The sequence below is a fragment of the Vombatus ursinus genome, unplaced genomic scaffold (genome assembly GCF_900497805.2).
Source record: "Vombatus ursinus unplaced genomic scaffold, bare-nosed wombat genome assembly UNPS02014830.1, whole genome shotgun sequence".
In the NCBI taxonomy this organism is placed as follows: Eukaryota; Metazoa; Chordata; class Mammalia; order Diprotodontia; family Vombatidae; genus Vombatus; species Vombatus ursinus.
The window spans coordinates 13,657,805-13,674,223 of record NW_020954608.1 but is presented as its reverse complement, the minus strand read 5'-3'; the positions used below and the strand labels follow the sequence as shown (position 1 = coordinate 13,674,223).

The 16,419-nt window shown below is 37.1% G+C and overlaps 1 protein-coding gene across 1 annotated transcript; it reads left to right on the top strand.

Annotated features, from left to right (window-relative positions):
• Nucleotides 1–1,287: 1,287 nt before the first annotated feature.
• PSMC2 (proteasome 26S subunit, ATPase 2) lies at nt 1,288–15,614 on the top strand. The gene is made up of 12 exons (XM_027838834.1): nt 1,288–1,436; nt 2,840–2,877; nt 5,956–6,037; nt 6,496–6,595; nt 7,564–7,695; nt 10,803–10,875; nt 11,445–11,540; nt 12,230–12,394; nt 13,305–13,392; nt 14,837–15,039; nt 15,127–15,223; nt 15,319–15,614. The coding sequence occupies exons 1-12, from the start codon at nt 1,367–1,369 to the stop codon at nt 15,474–15,476; spliced, it is 1,302 nt and encodes a 433-aa protein (XP_027694635.1). The 5' UTR covers nt 1,288–1,366; the 3' UTR covers nt 15,477–15,614.
• The last annotated feature ends 805 nt before the right edge of the window (nt 15,615–16,419 follow it).

Sequence of the window (16,419 nt, the reverse complement as noted above, 5' to 3'; positions counted from 1 at the left end):
TGACTCGCATTTGGCTGCGCATAATAAAAGCTCATATAATAATAAAATAATAATAATAATAACAACTACCACTCAAATTGTGCTTACTATGTTCCAGGCACAGTGCTAAACACTTTACAATTATTATCTCATGATCCTCCATATAACTCTAGGAGGTAGGTGCTATTATTATCCCCGTCTTACATATGAGGAAACTTGAGGCAAATAGGTTAAGTGACTTTGCCCAGCGTCAAACAAGGTAGTTGAATTGAATTATAGATTATTATAGTTACATATAAAATTACAGATTATTATAGTTATATATAATATTATAGGGTATACTTGTACATGACCTCCTGCCCTGATGGAGCTTTGCCCAGTGGATGAATCTCAAGAAGTCTTTCCCAGGAGTGCCACATTGCTTCTGTTGTTTTTCAGTTGTGTCCAACTCCTTGTGTCCCACTTTGGGGTTTTCTTGGCAAACATACTAGAGTGGTTTGCCATTTCCTTCTCCAGCTCATTTTACAGATGAGGAAACTGAGGCCAACAAGGTTAAGTGACTTGTCCAGGGTCACACAGCTAGTAAGTTTCAGAGGCCAGATGAGTCTTCCTGACTCCAGACCCATGCTCTAGCCACTGTGCCATCTAGCTGTCTAACATTACTCATAGCTTGGTTGTAAAATTCATAGACTGTCAGAGCTGGAAGGGGCCAAATGTCATCTGGCCCACTGGTATCTGAATAAAAATCCTGCTTAGAATTTAAGTTCCTTGGGGGAAGGAAATGTTTCATTTTTATCTTTGTATTTCCTACTTAGTAAATGTTTGTTGATTGACTTATTTCTCTCCCCCCCCATTAGGCTGAGCTAAGGACTGGGTTTTTTCCCCCCTTTCTTTGCATACTCAGTGCTTAGCACAGTGTCTGGCACATAATAGTAGCTTAAGAAATGCTAGCTGACTGACGACAAATGGCTATCCAGTCTTTCTTTGAGGACCTGCAATGATGGGGAGCTCACTAATAATGGATAGCCCTGTGGGGCAGCTCTGCGTGTTAGGAAGGTTATCATGAGATGGGGTCAAAAAGAGCTTCTCTTGTAGACGTCACGCCTGGCACTAAGGCCCCTAGGAGGAGGGCAGACCAACCCCAGACGGAGAGAATGGGAGGCCCTCGGGAGATCCTAAGAGCAGGAGGCCAACTCAGGCCGAGCCTGCTCTGACTTCTCCCTGAAAGGCCAATAAAGGGCCAGGGCCCGGCCCCGTCAGTGCGCCGGACCGATGAGTTGCTGCACCAGTTTCCACGGAGGGACCGGAAATGGGGTAGGACCGCCGGAAGTAGGGGGAAGGTGCTGTGTAATCGCCCCTAGGAACCGAGGTAGCTACGAGTCTCAAAATGCCGGATTACCTAGGCGCCGATCAGCGGAAAACCAAAGAGGAGGAGAAGGACGATAAGCCCATCCGAGGTCGGGGCAGGGAAAGCGGGGCATGGGAGGGGTCTGCCGCCGGTAGGCCCGGGGAGGGGAAGCGGCAGAGGAAGGGAGGGAGGGTTTGGGGCCCAGGCCGCGGCCCCCGCTGCCTCCCTTCTGCGTCGCCCCGGACCCCGCCTCCCTCCCAGGCCCGCCGGGAGGGGCCCGGCCTACCCCCGTTTTAAGGGAGGTGGTTTCGTACTATCTCTGGGGTTCCTTCCAGCTCCGGGATCATCATTAATTCATATCTATTCAGCAAACATGAATTGAGCGGTCACCGCGCGCCGACCCCTGTTAGGAAGTGGGAGGGCTGCGACGGCCTGGTGGTGTGGCCGGGGAGGGAGAGGGGTTGACCTAGAGTGTCTGACCCCCAAGTGTATTAGGGTGGGGAGGGGAAGTGCTATGGGAGGCCTTCTGGGGAAAAGGTTATTGCTGTCTGGGGGTGTTTTCTTGGATATCTTCTGTTCTTCATTGAGGTCCGATCTCTTTTCATTATTGTCACATTGTCCTGTTCCATTAAAAAAGATCATTTTTCGTGGAAGTGTTTGGAGAATTCTTAGTTTCTTTCCCATTTGCTTTGTGCTATTTTCTCCTGTTAAAATGAATTTGTTGTCTGGCTAGGATCCTGCAGTTTAGATATGAAAGGTCCTCCTTTTACTACCTCCCTCCTCACTCTTTCCCAAATCTAGGACTTTTACAAATGAGGAGAGTAAGCTCCCAGAGGGGTTAAATGGTTTGCCCAGTGCCTCACACTAAGTGGTAGAACTGCCCTGCATTTTTTTCTTTGGGAGGTTATGAAGTATTTAGAAACCAGGAATGATTTTTGATCTCTCTTGCCTTCAGCATAATATCCAGTTGTGGTAATAGCTTCCTTATTTTGTCTTCTCCAGGCGTTTAGTTTGATTAAAATGTTTCTGCTCCACTCATACCTCATACTCAAACTTCTCAGTGTGTTCCTGTCTTCCACTCTGGCCTTATCCTCCCCTACCTTTAAATACTTTCAAGGCCTGTAGCACCCTTTAATGGAATGAGTACTTCTTCCAGCCTCTATTTCATATTTCCTGCTTTCTCTTCTTGGAAGCATCTTCTGAATATGAGAACCCAAGAAGTTTCTAGGACACCTGTTGGAAAACTTTGGCATAGAGATTTGTGTCCTGGAATGCCAGCTTGAAGTTTTACTCTTTGGGTTCATTACCTTAATGATAACCATAGTCATTGTTTCTTGTATGTGGATCATATTTAAAGTGAATAGTTATCTTTACATCTGTTGTATCTAGTTTTTTCATTAAATTTCCAGTAAAATTTCAAGAATTTTTTTTTCTTGAGATGAATCCCTTTAAAAAAAGACATAGCTATTGTTTTTTGATCTTAAAGCTAACCTATTGTCTCTGTCCTTTCAGCACTGGATGAGGGTGATATTGCCTTGTTGAAAACTTACGTAAGTTATTTGTATTACTGTAAAATGTAGGAATGTTAAGTGTAACTCAGAATTGTAATATGGTACTGGCCCTCAGTAAGCATAATTAGCAGGGGAATGATAGAGAAAGGAAATTAGTTTTTCAATTTTATGTTTGAAAGTATGAATGATTTTTGGGTATTTTCTCTGAGTAGACAAGAACTTCACGTATTTTTTGGTATGGATGAAAGTAAACTTTTGGGAGCTCATGGCAAGTCTTGAAAATAATTTCATTGAATATGTTCTTAGTCTTTTATATCAGAGGGTATGCTATTTTAAAAAAATTGAAAACTGTCTTAAGTCATATCTCAACCATTTTAATAGATTAAGCTTATCAGAATAATAGATTTTTCCCTAGAAGAACAGATTTCTTTTCCTATTTGCATTCTGGCAAACAATCCTTACCATTACTCACTTCATTACTTAGTTTATGATGAGGAAAAAGTTTCCAGATGTCATCCTGGGAACTTTCATGTTGGACAAACTCTTTAAAAAGAGTTGTTGGTTGTTGGTATCTTTTGTTATCATCTCCCTTCCACATGTATTCTTTTCCCTCTTGGTGAGTCATCCTTCGTAACAAAAAATTTAAAAAGAGACTCTTTAATAAAGGGTATAATTACTCTGTTTTCCTCCAAAATAATCTAGGAGGAATCGCATGATATTTATTGAAAGGAAGGCATGATGTTTACAAGGAGAAATCATGCACAACTGAGTGATTAGAGTTTTGTGAAGGGGATTATATACATATTGATACAGTGTCAGTTTCCACAAAGTCTTTGCCAAAATTCTACATCAAACATTTGAGGTATAGTATTATCATGGAGATTGAAGGGCTTTGAGATAGAAGACAAAGTCTAGAGAATTAATATTTCTTTATATGTAGAAAAGTAAAAAGTTGATCTTCTAGGTATCAATTCCAAGATTAGTTGTAGTGCTTTTGTAAATTAACTAGATCTCACCAAAGTCCTACTCTGATGCTTGTTGTAAAGCATTAGGTCTTTGAAAGCTATACCAGCAGAATGCAAGCTTTGGCAGGGCTTCCCAAGCTAGAAGAGTTTTGTGTATAGGCTCAATGATGGCTCATATGTGTGTATTACCTGAGGGCCAGCTTAGAGAGGTTTATCATCAGGTTTGGTCACAGAATGATGGATTTTTTGGCTACAGCAGCTCTTGAATATCATCTTATAATTCAGATATATGTGATCTGCTTTGGTGGGGAGAGTACCCTTCCCGACAAAATTACAGATACATGAAGTATAGGTGAACTGGAGAAGAGAATGCATGGTGAAACTCTTTGGTTCCCAGGTAACTCTAAGCTTTTCAGGATAATGAAATGCCAAGTGCAGGATTAAGGGTTTAGGAGTCAGATGACTGCCATATGTTGGCAATTTTGACTAACAAGTTTTAAGACTTCATTCTGAAAGAACAAAAACAGAAGGGGTGTGATTTGATGCTATGAGATCATGAGGGAGTGGGGAACTGGGAATAGAGGTAAAGCAAACTTGGTGGTTGTCACCGAGCCCAAGATGACTAGAACAGGAGAATACTTTGAAGTTTGAACGAGGTAAAAAAGATAGCATTGCTTTACATGTGGACTAGTAAATGTGTCTCCTTCATAAGAGGTAGTGCAAGCGAAAAATATAGATTCAAAGAAAGTTTAGATAGATAAAAGAAGTAGACTTATAATGGGGCTATTAAAGAAAATAGCAATATTCTTAGCCTTTAGTGTTGACACCTGCTATGCTTCAATGTATTTGATGTCTGCTTCAGAGAACATTGGGCAAAATCTGTATTTCTCAAACTTTTTAGTCTCAAGGACTTCTTTAAACTCTTAAAAATTATTGAGGACCTCAAAGAGCTTTTTTGTTTATGTGGGTTATAGCTATCAATCTTTACTATATTAGAAATTAAAATGTAAAAAAAAAAAGAAATTAAAATGGATACATTTTTATATTTATTAATTCATTAAAAAAGTAACAATAGTAAACCTACTCCATGTCAACATAAATAACATTTTCCTTGAATAACTTTTCCAAAATAAAAAAAAGTTAATAAGAAGAATGGCACTGTTTTACATATTTTTGCAAATCTGTTTAATGTCTGGCTTCATAGAAGACAATCGTATTTTCATATTTATTGCATTTAATATGTTACTATACATTATTTTGGTTGAATTCTTTGACAAAAGAGAGTCAAATAATGTCTTAGTATTATTATGACAGTAATTGTGATTTTGTAGATCTCTTAAAAGGGTCTTGGAAATTCCTATCGGTCTTCAGATCATACTTTGAGAACCATTGGGCTGGATGAGCCATGTGTATATGATGTGACAATTTTAATGTTCTTGCATGAATACTAAAAATGTTGTTGATTGCCATGTTGGAACTAAATCCTTAACTTAATCCTTAACCATAGTGATAACACTATTGCCTAAGATTACATTAATTAATATGTGAATTAACTATGCCTTTGGGTTGGCTTGCCTTTTGACCTTTAGGCCTTCCATGGAAGTGGGGGTTTGGGGAAGAAGAGGATATGAATACATACATAGATTTATGAATTGGATACCAATCATATCACAGCAGTAAAGTACTGAGATTTTATAAGTAGCTCAGAATAGGAAGTTATTGTTTTGCTTTATAAATTATTACACAAATTACTTCCTACTATACATAATCAAGGCTATGTGTTTCTGCATTGAATGGAATTTGAAATAATTTACATAGCAGATGTTGAGTTCTACATTAATAGTATAGAGATAAGTGAAAAACATAACCTTTTACCATATATTGTGAATCTTTGCCTAGTTTGCATATTTTGCTGTATCTATGGTTTTTGATAAGCTTTTGCTTATAACCTTGAGTAATAGAAGATTTGACTGTATTTGTAGTTGAAGGGAATAGTGTGAAAATGATACAAATATTGGATTGTCAGTCTTATAACCTTGGAGGCTGTAAGAAATAATAAATTTGTAGACCACACCTACCCCAAATTGGGTTCTTAGCTATAGTTTATAAGTTACAGTTGTTGATACTAATTAAAATTACTTTTCTCTTGTAGGGCCAGAGCACTTATTCTAGACAGATCAAACAGGTGGAAGATGACATCCAGCAACTTCTTAAGAAAATCAATGAGCTCACTGGTATGTTTTCTCCCTTTCTTCAGAAATGATGTGTGAGTAAGAATTTGAACTCAGAATTTACTTTCATTAAATGTAAATTTCCTGGATTCTTGTTTTTTTCAGCAAATGGAGTCTCATTTTATTTAACGTCTATTTCACTGTTCTATATAATTATTTACAATGCTTGTGTATTTTATTTATGTATTTTGTTATGTGTTTATGATATGGCTGCTTTCCTTAAGATAGGCATTTTCGAGACCAAATCTCAGTTTAGTAGACTTCATTGGAAGAATCCTGGTTTTATTATAATAAATTGACTATTGTCTAAGGCATGGCAATATTTTTTATTACATAGTTATTTGAAATGTAATAAATATTACAGTTACAGATTTTAAATTTGACTCTAAAATACAGATTGACACTTATTTCAGAGCAGGTTAATATAACACTTTTTAGTGACTTTAATATTTCTTTTCTAGGCATTAAAGAGTCAGACACTGGCCTGGCTCCCCCAGCTCTTTGGGATTTGGCTGCAGATAAACAGACCCTTCAGAGTGAACAGCCACTACAGGTTGCAAGGTATTCATGTTGCTCTTGATGTATTTCTGACTAATTTTGTCTAAAGATAAATCTAATAGACTTTGAAAAGTCCCTGACACGTGACATTAGTGTCTATTAAGAGTTTCTCATTCTAAATCCCAAGTAAGTTAAGCTTTCTACAAAAATTCTTTGGAGTTGACCCTTGGGAATTGTTGACACAAAGGAATTGATTTTTGTGTGATTTAACAGTCTTGATAAACTTTATATAGTGAAGCTTTTTAGTAAAATAGGATAGAGAAATTAATTCTTTATACAGATATTTTTCTGATTTGTTGGTCAGGTGAACTAGTTAAAGTAGCTGTTTTCTCTATACAGTGGCTTTTGTTTTATAAAGTATGTGTTTATTTTTACCATTTTCTGTGGGTATAGGGAATTATGGGAATATAGCATATCATTTATTCATAATTATAAATATGTGCATATAATGATTTCTCCTGTTAACAAAGAACAGTGATGTGACATGAGGAGAGGCAGTGTCAACTAGTGTAGAGAGAAGCGTAGGCCTCGCAGAGAGGCATACCTAGATTTCAGTTGTACCTTTGATACTGTCTGTATGATAATGGGCACATCATCCCTTAGCCTCTCTGATATTGACTGCATCTGTGGATTGAGAATAATAATAACTGGAACACCTACTTCCAGAGTTGTTACAAGGCTCAAATGATATAATATGTGTAAAGCACTTTGAGATATTTCAGGCTGTTAGAATTGGGGCCGATAGGATGTGCATCCTTGTGTTTCACGTTGTCTGTCATGCAGTATCTTGAGAAAATGATTCCTTTGATCTTACTTGCTTTATTTGACTCTACAACTTTAGTTTTCAGTAATATTACCTTCAGTAGTAGTTGCACCTTCAGGTCTCAATTTACTTTTGTATGGTATGTCCGCAGCATAGAATCCAGTTACCTTGTTACAGTATGGTAACTCACAGAGTATTTCTGTGCTAGGTGTACAAAGATAATCAATGCTGATTCCGAGGACCCAAAATACATCATCAATGTGAAGCAGTTTGCCAAGTTTGTGGTGGATCTCAGTGATCAGGTGGCACCCACTGACATTGAAGAAGGAATGAGAGTTGGGTAAGATGTCTGTTGACTGTCCTCTTCTTTCACTACAGATACTGTGACGCAGTGCACACTATTGTGAATGAATTTATTCAAGGCCAGGTATTATTAGCAGTGAAGTACTGCAGTCGTGTCTCCCCTTCCCTTGCTGCTTCCACTTCTTCGCCGCAAACTCCTTAAACCCCTGCAGATTGCTGTAGGTCCCCACCTTTCTGCTGAAACTGTTCTTTCTAAGGTCACCAGTGACCTTTTCTTTAAAAATTGTGTTATTGATGTGGTTTTTTTTTCATGTTGCAAACATTTGCAGATCACCTCTACTTCATGAGAGGTCCCTTGTAACTAAAACAGTTAAGTAAAACTAATCATACAATGACCGTATCTGAAAGTGTGTGTAGCATTCCAAGTCTGTGGCAACATTTCCCCACCTATATTTAAAAAAAAAAATAACAAATACATTTTCTTTCACTCCCAATCCACACCCCATTGGGAAAACAAAAGAAAAACAGATTTCTTGTAATACAAGCATAGTCAAACAAAACAAATAACCTGCTGATTGTACGAACACATATACACATGTATATGTGTGTTTGTATTCTACACCCTAAATCCATCACCTCTCTAATAGATTACATGTTTCATCATTGACAGTTTATACTATAACATTAATATTATAAAAGTGAACACTTTTGAAAACTTTCATAAATTGCTAAAGAATGAAATGAGCACAACCAGGAAAACAGTTTATATAGTAACAATAATACTGTAAAAACACTTTGAAAGCTTTGAGAACTATGATCAATACAATGATTGTTTATTACTCCAGTGGACCAGTGACCTTTTAATTGCCAAATCAGGTGATCTTTTCTCTTTTTTTTTGCTTTTTGGTGAGGCAGTCAGGGTTAAGTGACTTGCCCAAGTTCACACAGCTAGTAAGTGTCAAGTGTCTGAAACCAAATTTGAACTCAGTTCCTCCTGACTCCAAGGTTGGAGCTCTACCCACTGCACCACCTAGCTGTCCCTTGATGATCTTTTCTCAGTCCTTAACTTCTTTGACCTGTAGCATTTGACACCATTAACCAGCCACTAGGCTTTCAAAAGTTTACGTTCTCCTGGTTACCTTTCCATTCTGATCTGTTTTCTTTGGTGGTTTGTAGGTTTCTTGCCATGTCTAAAGGCTCTATCCACATCCCTCTTCTCTGTACTTACTCCTCTGAAGAAGGCTTCTGAATCTGGAGATCCGGCTCTGATCTTTCCCTTGAGTGCTCCATTTTCAGCTCTTGGACATTTTATTTACATGTCTTGTTGGCATCTAAAATTTGAACTGCTTAAAACTGACCTCATCTCCCAACTTTTCTTCCCTACTTTACTATTTTCTGTTGCTGATACCCCCACCAAAGGCTCAAAGCCTAATAATAAACTTTGACTCTTTTTTCTTTATACCCCTTTCATCCAGTCCGCTGCTGAATCTTCTGATCTTCCTCTGCAGTGTCACTTTTCCAAGATAAGCACAGGTCTGACCATGTCATGTCCCTGCTGAAAAGCCTTTAATGACTATTGCCTCTGTAAAATATAAATTTTTTAACCTGGCATAGATCTTTATATTCTCTGTCCAACCTACCTTTCTAGCCATATTTTATACTATTTTCCTTCATGCACCACTTTCCAGCCAGACTGGAAAAGTTTCTCAAATTTGCTCTGGATTTGAACTCAGGTCCTCCTGACTTCAAGGCTGGTGCTGTACTCATTACGCCACCTAGCTGCCCCTACTCTGTATATTCTTTATGTATTTGTACAACTTATATCCTATTCCAACAGTAAGCACATTGGTTTCTGCCTCTTGAAATCCTTCTCTTTTTTCAAGTCCTGACTCAGGTCCTATCTCTTCCAAGAGCCTTCCTTTGTCCTCTTTGTGATACAGCTAGGTAGTAGAGGGAATTGAGCTCTGGCCCTCGAGTCACAAAGACCTGAGCTCAAATTTGGCCCCAGGCACTTACTGGCTGTGTAACCCCGAGCAAGTCATTTGACTTTTATTTGCCTCAGTTTCCTCAGTTGTAAAATGGGGATCATGTAATAGCACCTGTTTCCCAAAGTTGTTGTGAGGATCAAATGAGATAGGTATTTGAAAACTGCTTAGCACAGTGCCTGGCATATAGTAGGCACTTTTAAATAATTATTTCCTTCCTTTCCCCTCAAATTATTTCCTTCCTTTCCCCCTACAGCACTTTGCCTACATCTTTCCTTTGATCTTACTTGCTTTGTAGTAGACATGTTATAGTTTCCTTCCCATCACACCTTACCATTCGAATGATAAGTACCTCGAGGGCAGGGACTGTTTTTCATCTTTGCATACCTATGTAGCACACAGTAGGTAGTTAATACATATTTGTTTAATTGAATCCCTATACTTACTCCTATTCTCTATCCCCAAGCCCGTTGGTTACATCTCAGTGATGGCTCTAGGTATCAAAAAGAGTCAATATAGGAACAAAGCGTAAGGATAAGACCTTTGTAATTTAGTTTGCCAAGCCACTTATATAGTTTGACCTAGCCAAGATATAGGGATTTTGGTACTTGTATGACATGGCAGTTAGATGTGAATGAATTCTAGTCCCAGCATTGTCCCTAAGTAATTGAATGATTTTAGGAAAGCTGTTTGATTGTTTTTTGTCTCTGCCTTAATTTTCTTAAAGGGTTGTTGTAAAGATGAGATGAAATAATAGATGATAAGCCCTTATTTAAAGTTTTTAAAGTGCTATATAGAAGTAAAATATATCCAGATATTAAGAAATATCAGCTTGTATTTGTCTTTATGGATTACTCATTAGGAAAACATTTGGAAAATTATATTCCAATATAAAATTTCAGTCATTTTAGTTATAACAAACGCAGTATGTAAGGTGAGGATTGTGATTGCCACCATAAGTAGGCAAATGGAGATTTGATTGACTTTCCTAAGGCCATAGAACTATTTGACAAATATTGACTTATGCTTTTCTTCATCTGTATTTAGTTTACCAACCCATGTAATAGCTCAGTATGAGCATGTTGGCTTCTTCTTCTGAACTTTCTCTCTGTCTTAACTGGAGAATGTCTGAATGAGGCTCTTTGTTTTTCCCCCTCAGTGTGGACAGAAATAAGTATCAAATTCATATTCCCCTACCTCCCAAGATTGACCCAACAGTTACCATGATGCAGGTAAGTTACAATGGGATAGGAAAGAAAGAGTCTCATTTTCTTTGTTGTTGCTGTTGCTGCTGCTGTTGTTTTTGGTGAGGCAGTTGGGGTTAAATGACTTGCCCATGGTCACACAGCTAGTAAGTGTCCAATGTTTCAGGCTGGAATTGAATTCAGGTCTTCCTGACTGTAGGGCCAGTGTTCTATCTACTGCTTCACTTAGCTGCCTTGAGTCTCATTTTCTTTGAAGTATAATTATGAAAACCTTTGAAATTTGTGACTGCAGCCTGTTCATATATATACATTAATGTATTAAAACCTGTGAGCTTTCTGTTAAGTGGGTTAACAGTCTTGCAAAGTAGTCCCCAAAAAAATGTGCATTGCAAAGTATTGATCAATTTACACATTTTGCTACTCCTAACAACACTAAAATTTAGATTGTTTGGGAGTTCCAAGGCAGTGGACTACATGTTTCATTTTTATTAAAGTCCTCATTTGCTTCAAGTCTTGCTTTTGGGTTATGGGTCTATATTTTTAGATATGGCACAGAACTGAAATTTTAAAATATATTGTGTATTTTTCCCTCTTAGGTGGAAGAAAAACCTGATGTCACATATAGTGATGTTGGTGGTTGCAAAGAACAGATTGAGAAGCTAAGAGAAGTAGTTGAAACCCCTCTGCTTCATGTAAGTGGTATTTCTATTCAGCTTTAAATTGCTTTGTATGAAGTGATGATTGAACATATATGTTTTTTGAGCTTCTGTAATTTATTGATTTCTTCATAGTGTAAGCAGTTTTTGAAAAAAACAAATATCCTTTTGAAGTCTGGAAGAAAAGAAGGTTGATAAAGGTCCAGATGAAAGCCAGGAGAAGGTTTAAAGGTTTTTAGAAGGGGGCATATGATGGAAAATAGAAGGAATTGTTTGTTTGATGTATTGAAGGGTTATTGTGGAGCAGGACCAGTAACTGATCTAAAGATAGCAATAGGAAATGGGTTTAAATTAAATTGGAAAGTTAGATGTAGTAAAATAATTATAAATGTAGAGAACTGGACATCAGAAGAAGCTGGGCTATTTTAATGGTAACTACTAGAGAAAAAGTACAAACTTTTCTGTTAAAATTTTATCAAAATTAGCATGAAATGTAAATAAGTTTTTAAGCTACTTTAACCATCACCTTGTGAACAGTGAGAACAAATTTATGATGTTATATAAATTACATAATATGTGACAGTTCTTTGTATCTGAGGCCAGAGAGTAGATAAAATTTCTCATTTAGACAAAGTATGTAAGATTTAGTTTTTAAAATTTTGGTCTTAAATAAGTAGGTACAAAATTCTCCCTTATGCATTAGTATTAATTTTTTGTCTTTGCAGCCAGAGAGGTTTGTTAACCTTGGAATTGAACCCCCCAAAGGTGTGCTTCTTTTTGGTCCCCCAGGAACAGGAAAGACTCTTTGTGCTCGTGCTGTTGCTAACAGGACAGATGCCTGCTTCATCCGAGTTATTGGATCTGAACTTGTGCAGAAATATGTTGGAGAGGTAAAGTTAATTTATTATGAGCAAAGCAGCAGCAGATCTAGCAGGAGATATATAATGTAGAGTATAAAAAAGGAAGAACTGTTTACCTGGATCACTCTTATGGTCCTGGGACAAGAAAATTATTGAATGATTATTAATTGCATTGTGTAGTTGAGCAGCTCAGAAACTGCACTGCTTTAATTAACCATACTTTCTAGTAATTTTGGAGCAGCACATGCTCCCTTGGAACCAGTTGAAGGATGCTGCTTTCTGTGATCCTGGTATTTAGAGCAAACATACCAGAATGCAATACAAGTACAAGGGAAAAGGGGCTAAAGTAATATCTCACTCCAGGCAATCATATTATTTACATACAATGCTAAAAATTCTAGCTGTATGAAATAGCTTGGGCTCTTTGTTCTTTAACATTGGTTCTTTGAGTGGTCTGTGTGGCAGTGATGAATTTATGAATTCAGAAACTTATATTTTAGGTGGAAATTGAGAATAATGGAAAGGGAAAAACAGCTTCTATCACTGATCACGATAGGTAAACTTACATAACAGTGAATACCAGGCAGGAGTTTAGTTTATTGGAATTTTTCTGTACAGAATATCATGTATCAGAAATGGACTTTTGGCCAGGGTTTTTTTTTTTTTAAGGGACATTAATCTGACCTATTTCAGACTTATTGCCTGCCTTTAATAGGTGACATGATCATGAAAACAGTATTGTTGGGTGGCTGTGTTGATAAATCCTGGAAAGAAAGTGTCATACTTGGGCCTCAAAGAAGCTAAATGTTGTAGTTGCCGAGTTTTAATAGATATTTTTTTGTAGCATTGCAAAAATAGAAGCACTGTTTTTGTTGGGTTATGCTTAAGGTTTTATTAAGCTGACTGAGTTATGTGTCTCAACTCATCTTTTTCTCACTAGGGGGCTCGAATGGTCCGTGAGCTCTTCGAAATGGCAAGAACCAAAAAGGCCTGCCTTATATTCTTTGATGAAATTGATGCTATTGGAGGTATGAGTAACATTTAAGCAAGCTGCTTTGGGGTCAGAATTTATAAGAATTATAAGGTGAAAATATAGAAATCTTTACAGTGTAGTAACTATGCTATATACTAATTTATCAGCTCTAACATGTTTTAGAGGCATATCTCTGTGAAAACTAATATTTTAAGAGAATTTTCTAAGCAAAAATAGAATAGGCTATATTTAGATAAGCTTCTTGAAATAGCTACTAGAAAAGGCTCTTTTTCTTCTTCTTACTATACTGGACTCTTTAATACTTGGATTAGTATACCATCCACCATTCTAATGTTGTTTAATGGTGAGAATGACTTAAATTGACAATGGGACCTTTCTGTAATGCTAGTATTGGGCACAGTTTTACTAATGTCCAACTTACAGATTAATTTACATTTGGCTTTTTTATATGTAGTAATATTTCAGGGGACATGAGTTAACTCTAGTATGTATAGGTATATACTTACGTGATTTGAGCAACTTTTTCACATACTGTCAATTTTAAAAAGTCACACCGTTACTCTATTCCGTATAGAGTTTAGTGTATTACATATAGAAATTAGAAAGTGTTAGAGAACTATTTATTGTGATGGGGAAGGGCCACATCTGACTTAACCTGAGATATATCCAGATTTATGCAGTTCTAAGTTGTGCTATAACAGTGTTCTCTTGTATTAGAAATTTTAAAAGATCCTAAGGTCATGCATTTAGAGCTAGAAGGGACCTGGAAGACCATTTAGTTCAACCCCCTTATTTGTACTAACAACAGTAAAGTGGAAGAGTTAGAACGCTTTCCACTGCACCATGCTGGAGATGTTCAGTAATTTAGGAAAGCAATGCAACATTAGTCCTGCATTGTTAGTATACTTTATACAGGATTTCTATGATATAATGTTATCCAGATGTTTCACAATAAAAGTAATTTGTAAATTGAAATTTTGTTTATCAGGTCATTTCAGGTGCAACTGTTTATAGGAAGTTTATGTTGAATAAAGCTTCACATTGAAATAAGATCTACTTTAAAGAGATGTAACTGGATATGTTCTTCAGTGGGGGAGAAGGGAGAAGAAATTGACCAATTATTCCTTTAATAAGAAATTGCTGTATTTGATTATTAAGTGTAATATACTGTGTTGACTTTTGAGTGATTTCTTTAGAATTTGTGAAGTCCCAGCTCTGTCTTTGAGAAGAAAAGAATAAGGCTAAAGGAACAGGCTAAATTTATTTATAAGCTTTGGAATGTATTTACTATAAAGAATACATACTTTGCAAGATTTTTAGTTGGTTAATTGAGTGCTATTATTGTGTGCCTTTTTCCAGCGTAGTCAATATAGAAAGTAAACATGATCAAATTTTAGGATAATATCTACCTTTTATGAAATACTATTTTTGCTTTGTAAATTGCAGTAATGTAGCCTAACAGTTTTCATCCTTTTTAGGTGCTCGTTTTGATGATGGAGCTGGGGGTGACAATGAGGTACAACGAACCATGTTGGAACTTATCAATCAGCTAGATGGATTTGATCCTCGAGGTAATATTAAAGTACTGATGGCCACCAACAGACCTGATACTTTGGACCCAGCATTGATGAGGCCTGGGAGACTGGATAGAAAGATTGAATTTAGCTTACCTGATCTGGAGGTAAGAAATTTATTTTTACTTTAGAAGTACTTCTCCCTGCCCCCAATACTTCTGCGATTTTAGCAATGTTTATTTATCTGTTTTTAGGGTCGGACACATATTTTCAAGATTCATGCTCGTTCAATGAGTGTTGAAAGAGATATAAGATTTGAGTTGTTAGCACGGCTGTGTCCCAATAGCACTGGTAAGTGAATAGTTTTGCTCATTGCTTGATTATTCTGTCCATTTTGCATTTATTCAGTATCTGAATAAAGTTGCCTTTTTTTTTGTATTTGAAAGGTGCTGAAATCAGAAGTGTTTGCACTGAAGCAGGTATGTTTGCAATCAGAGCGAGACGAAAAATTGCCACCGAGAAGGATTTCTTGGAAGCTGTGAATAAGGTCATCAAATCATACGCCAAATTTAGTGCTACTCCCCGTTACATGACATACAACTAATCATTGGAAATTTCCAAAGCATATTGCTTCTTCTCAGTTGGAATAACTTGTTCTTATAAAGAAAAATCTCAGTTCCATAGACCTGTTTAACCATCATAATTAGTACTTAACATACAAATAAACTTTTTCCAAAGTTTGTTTTTTTTTCTTTTATTAGACTCGCTATTTGTGTGGGAAAATAAAAGGGGGAAAAGTTTACAGAAAGATTGTTAAAAGGTTTTCTAATTTTTGATACCACAACCACTTTAGGTCTTGGTGTCATCAGGACATAAAAATAGGAACCACTGTAGTGGATTTGGTAGCAGGTCGAGGTTTTCTCCCTCTGAACATACTTTTTTTTTTTCCCCTCTTAATATGAAGGCGGAGTATTTGATAGCAAGTGGTTTTCTTTGGCATTTTGACTATAATTCAGTGAAGTAAGAACTACAGTTGGTATTGATAAGTCATGAAATGACTAGAGTGATAAGGCAGAACAAGAAAAATTAAATACAGCCTGGCTTAAAATCCCTATTAGTGTCACTCACCTTTAGATAATCCCCAATTGACTGTATAAATAAGTTGGCAAGTGACATGGGTTGATGGAGTCTCAAAAGTGCCATTCCCCACAACTACACTGGCTGGAGAGATTGTCTCTTGCTCAGAGCTGGAGGTTTCCCTAGGGCCAACCCTTCTGTGGTTAATCAGGTGTCTTCCCCCACCCCTCAAGCCATCCTGCTGTTCTGGTACCTGGATGGAAGCTTTAAAGCTAGATTTCAGTTCCATATAAGGAGAGATTTCCTGTCAAATTAAAGCTGTCCTAAAGTCTTAGAGAAGACAAGGAGTTCCCTCTTATTGGAGGTCTTCAAAGAAAGGCAAGATGATCACTTGTTGGGGATATAGAAGGAACTATTAAGGTCTAGTTGGACTTTATGGCCCTTGCAGTTCTTACAGTTTGCGATGTTGT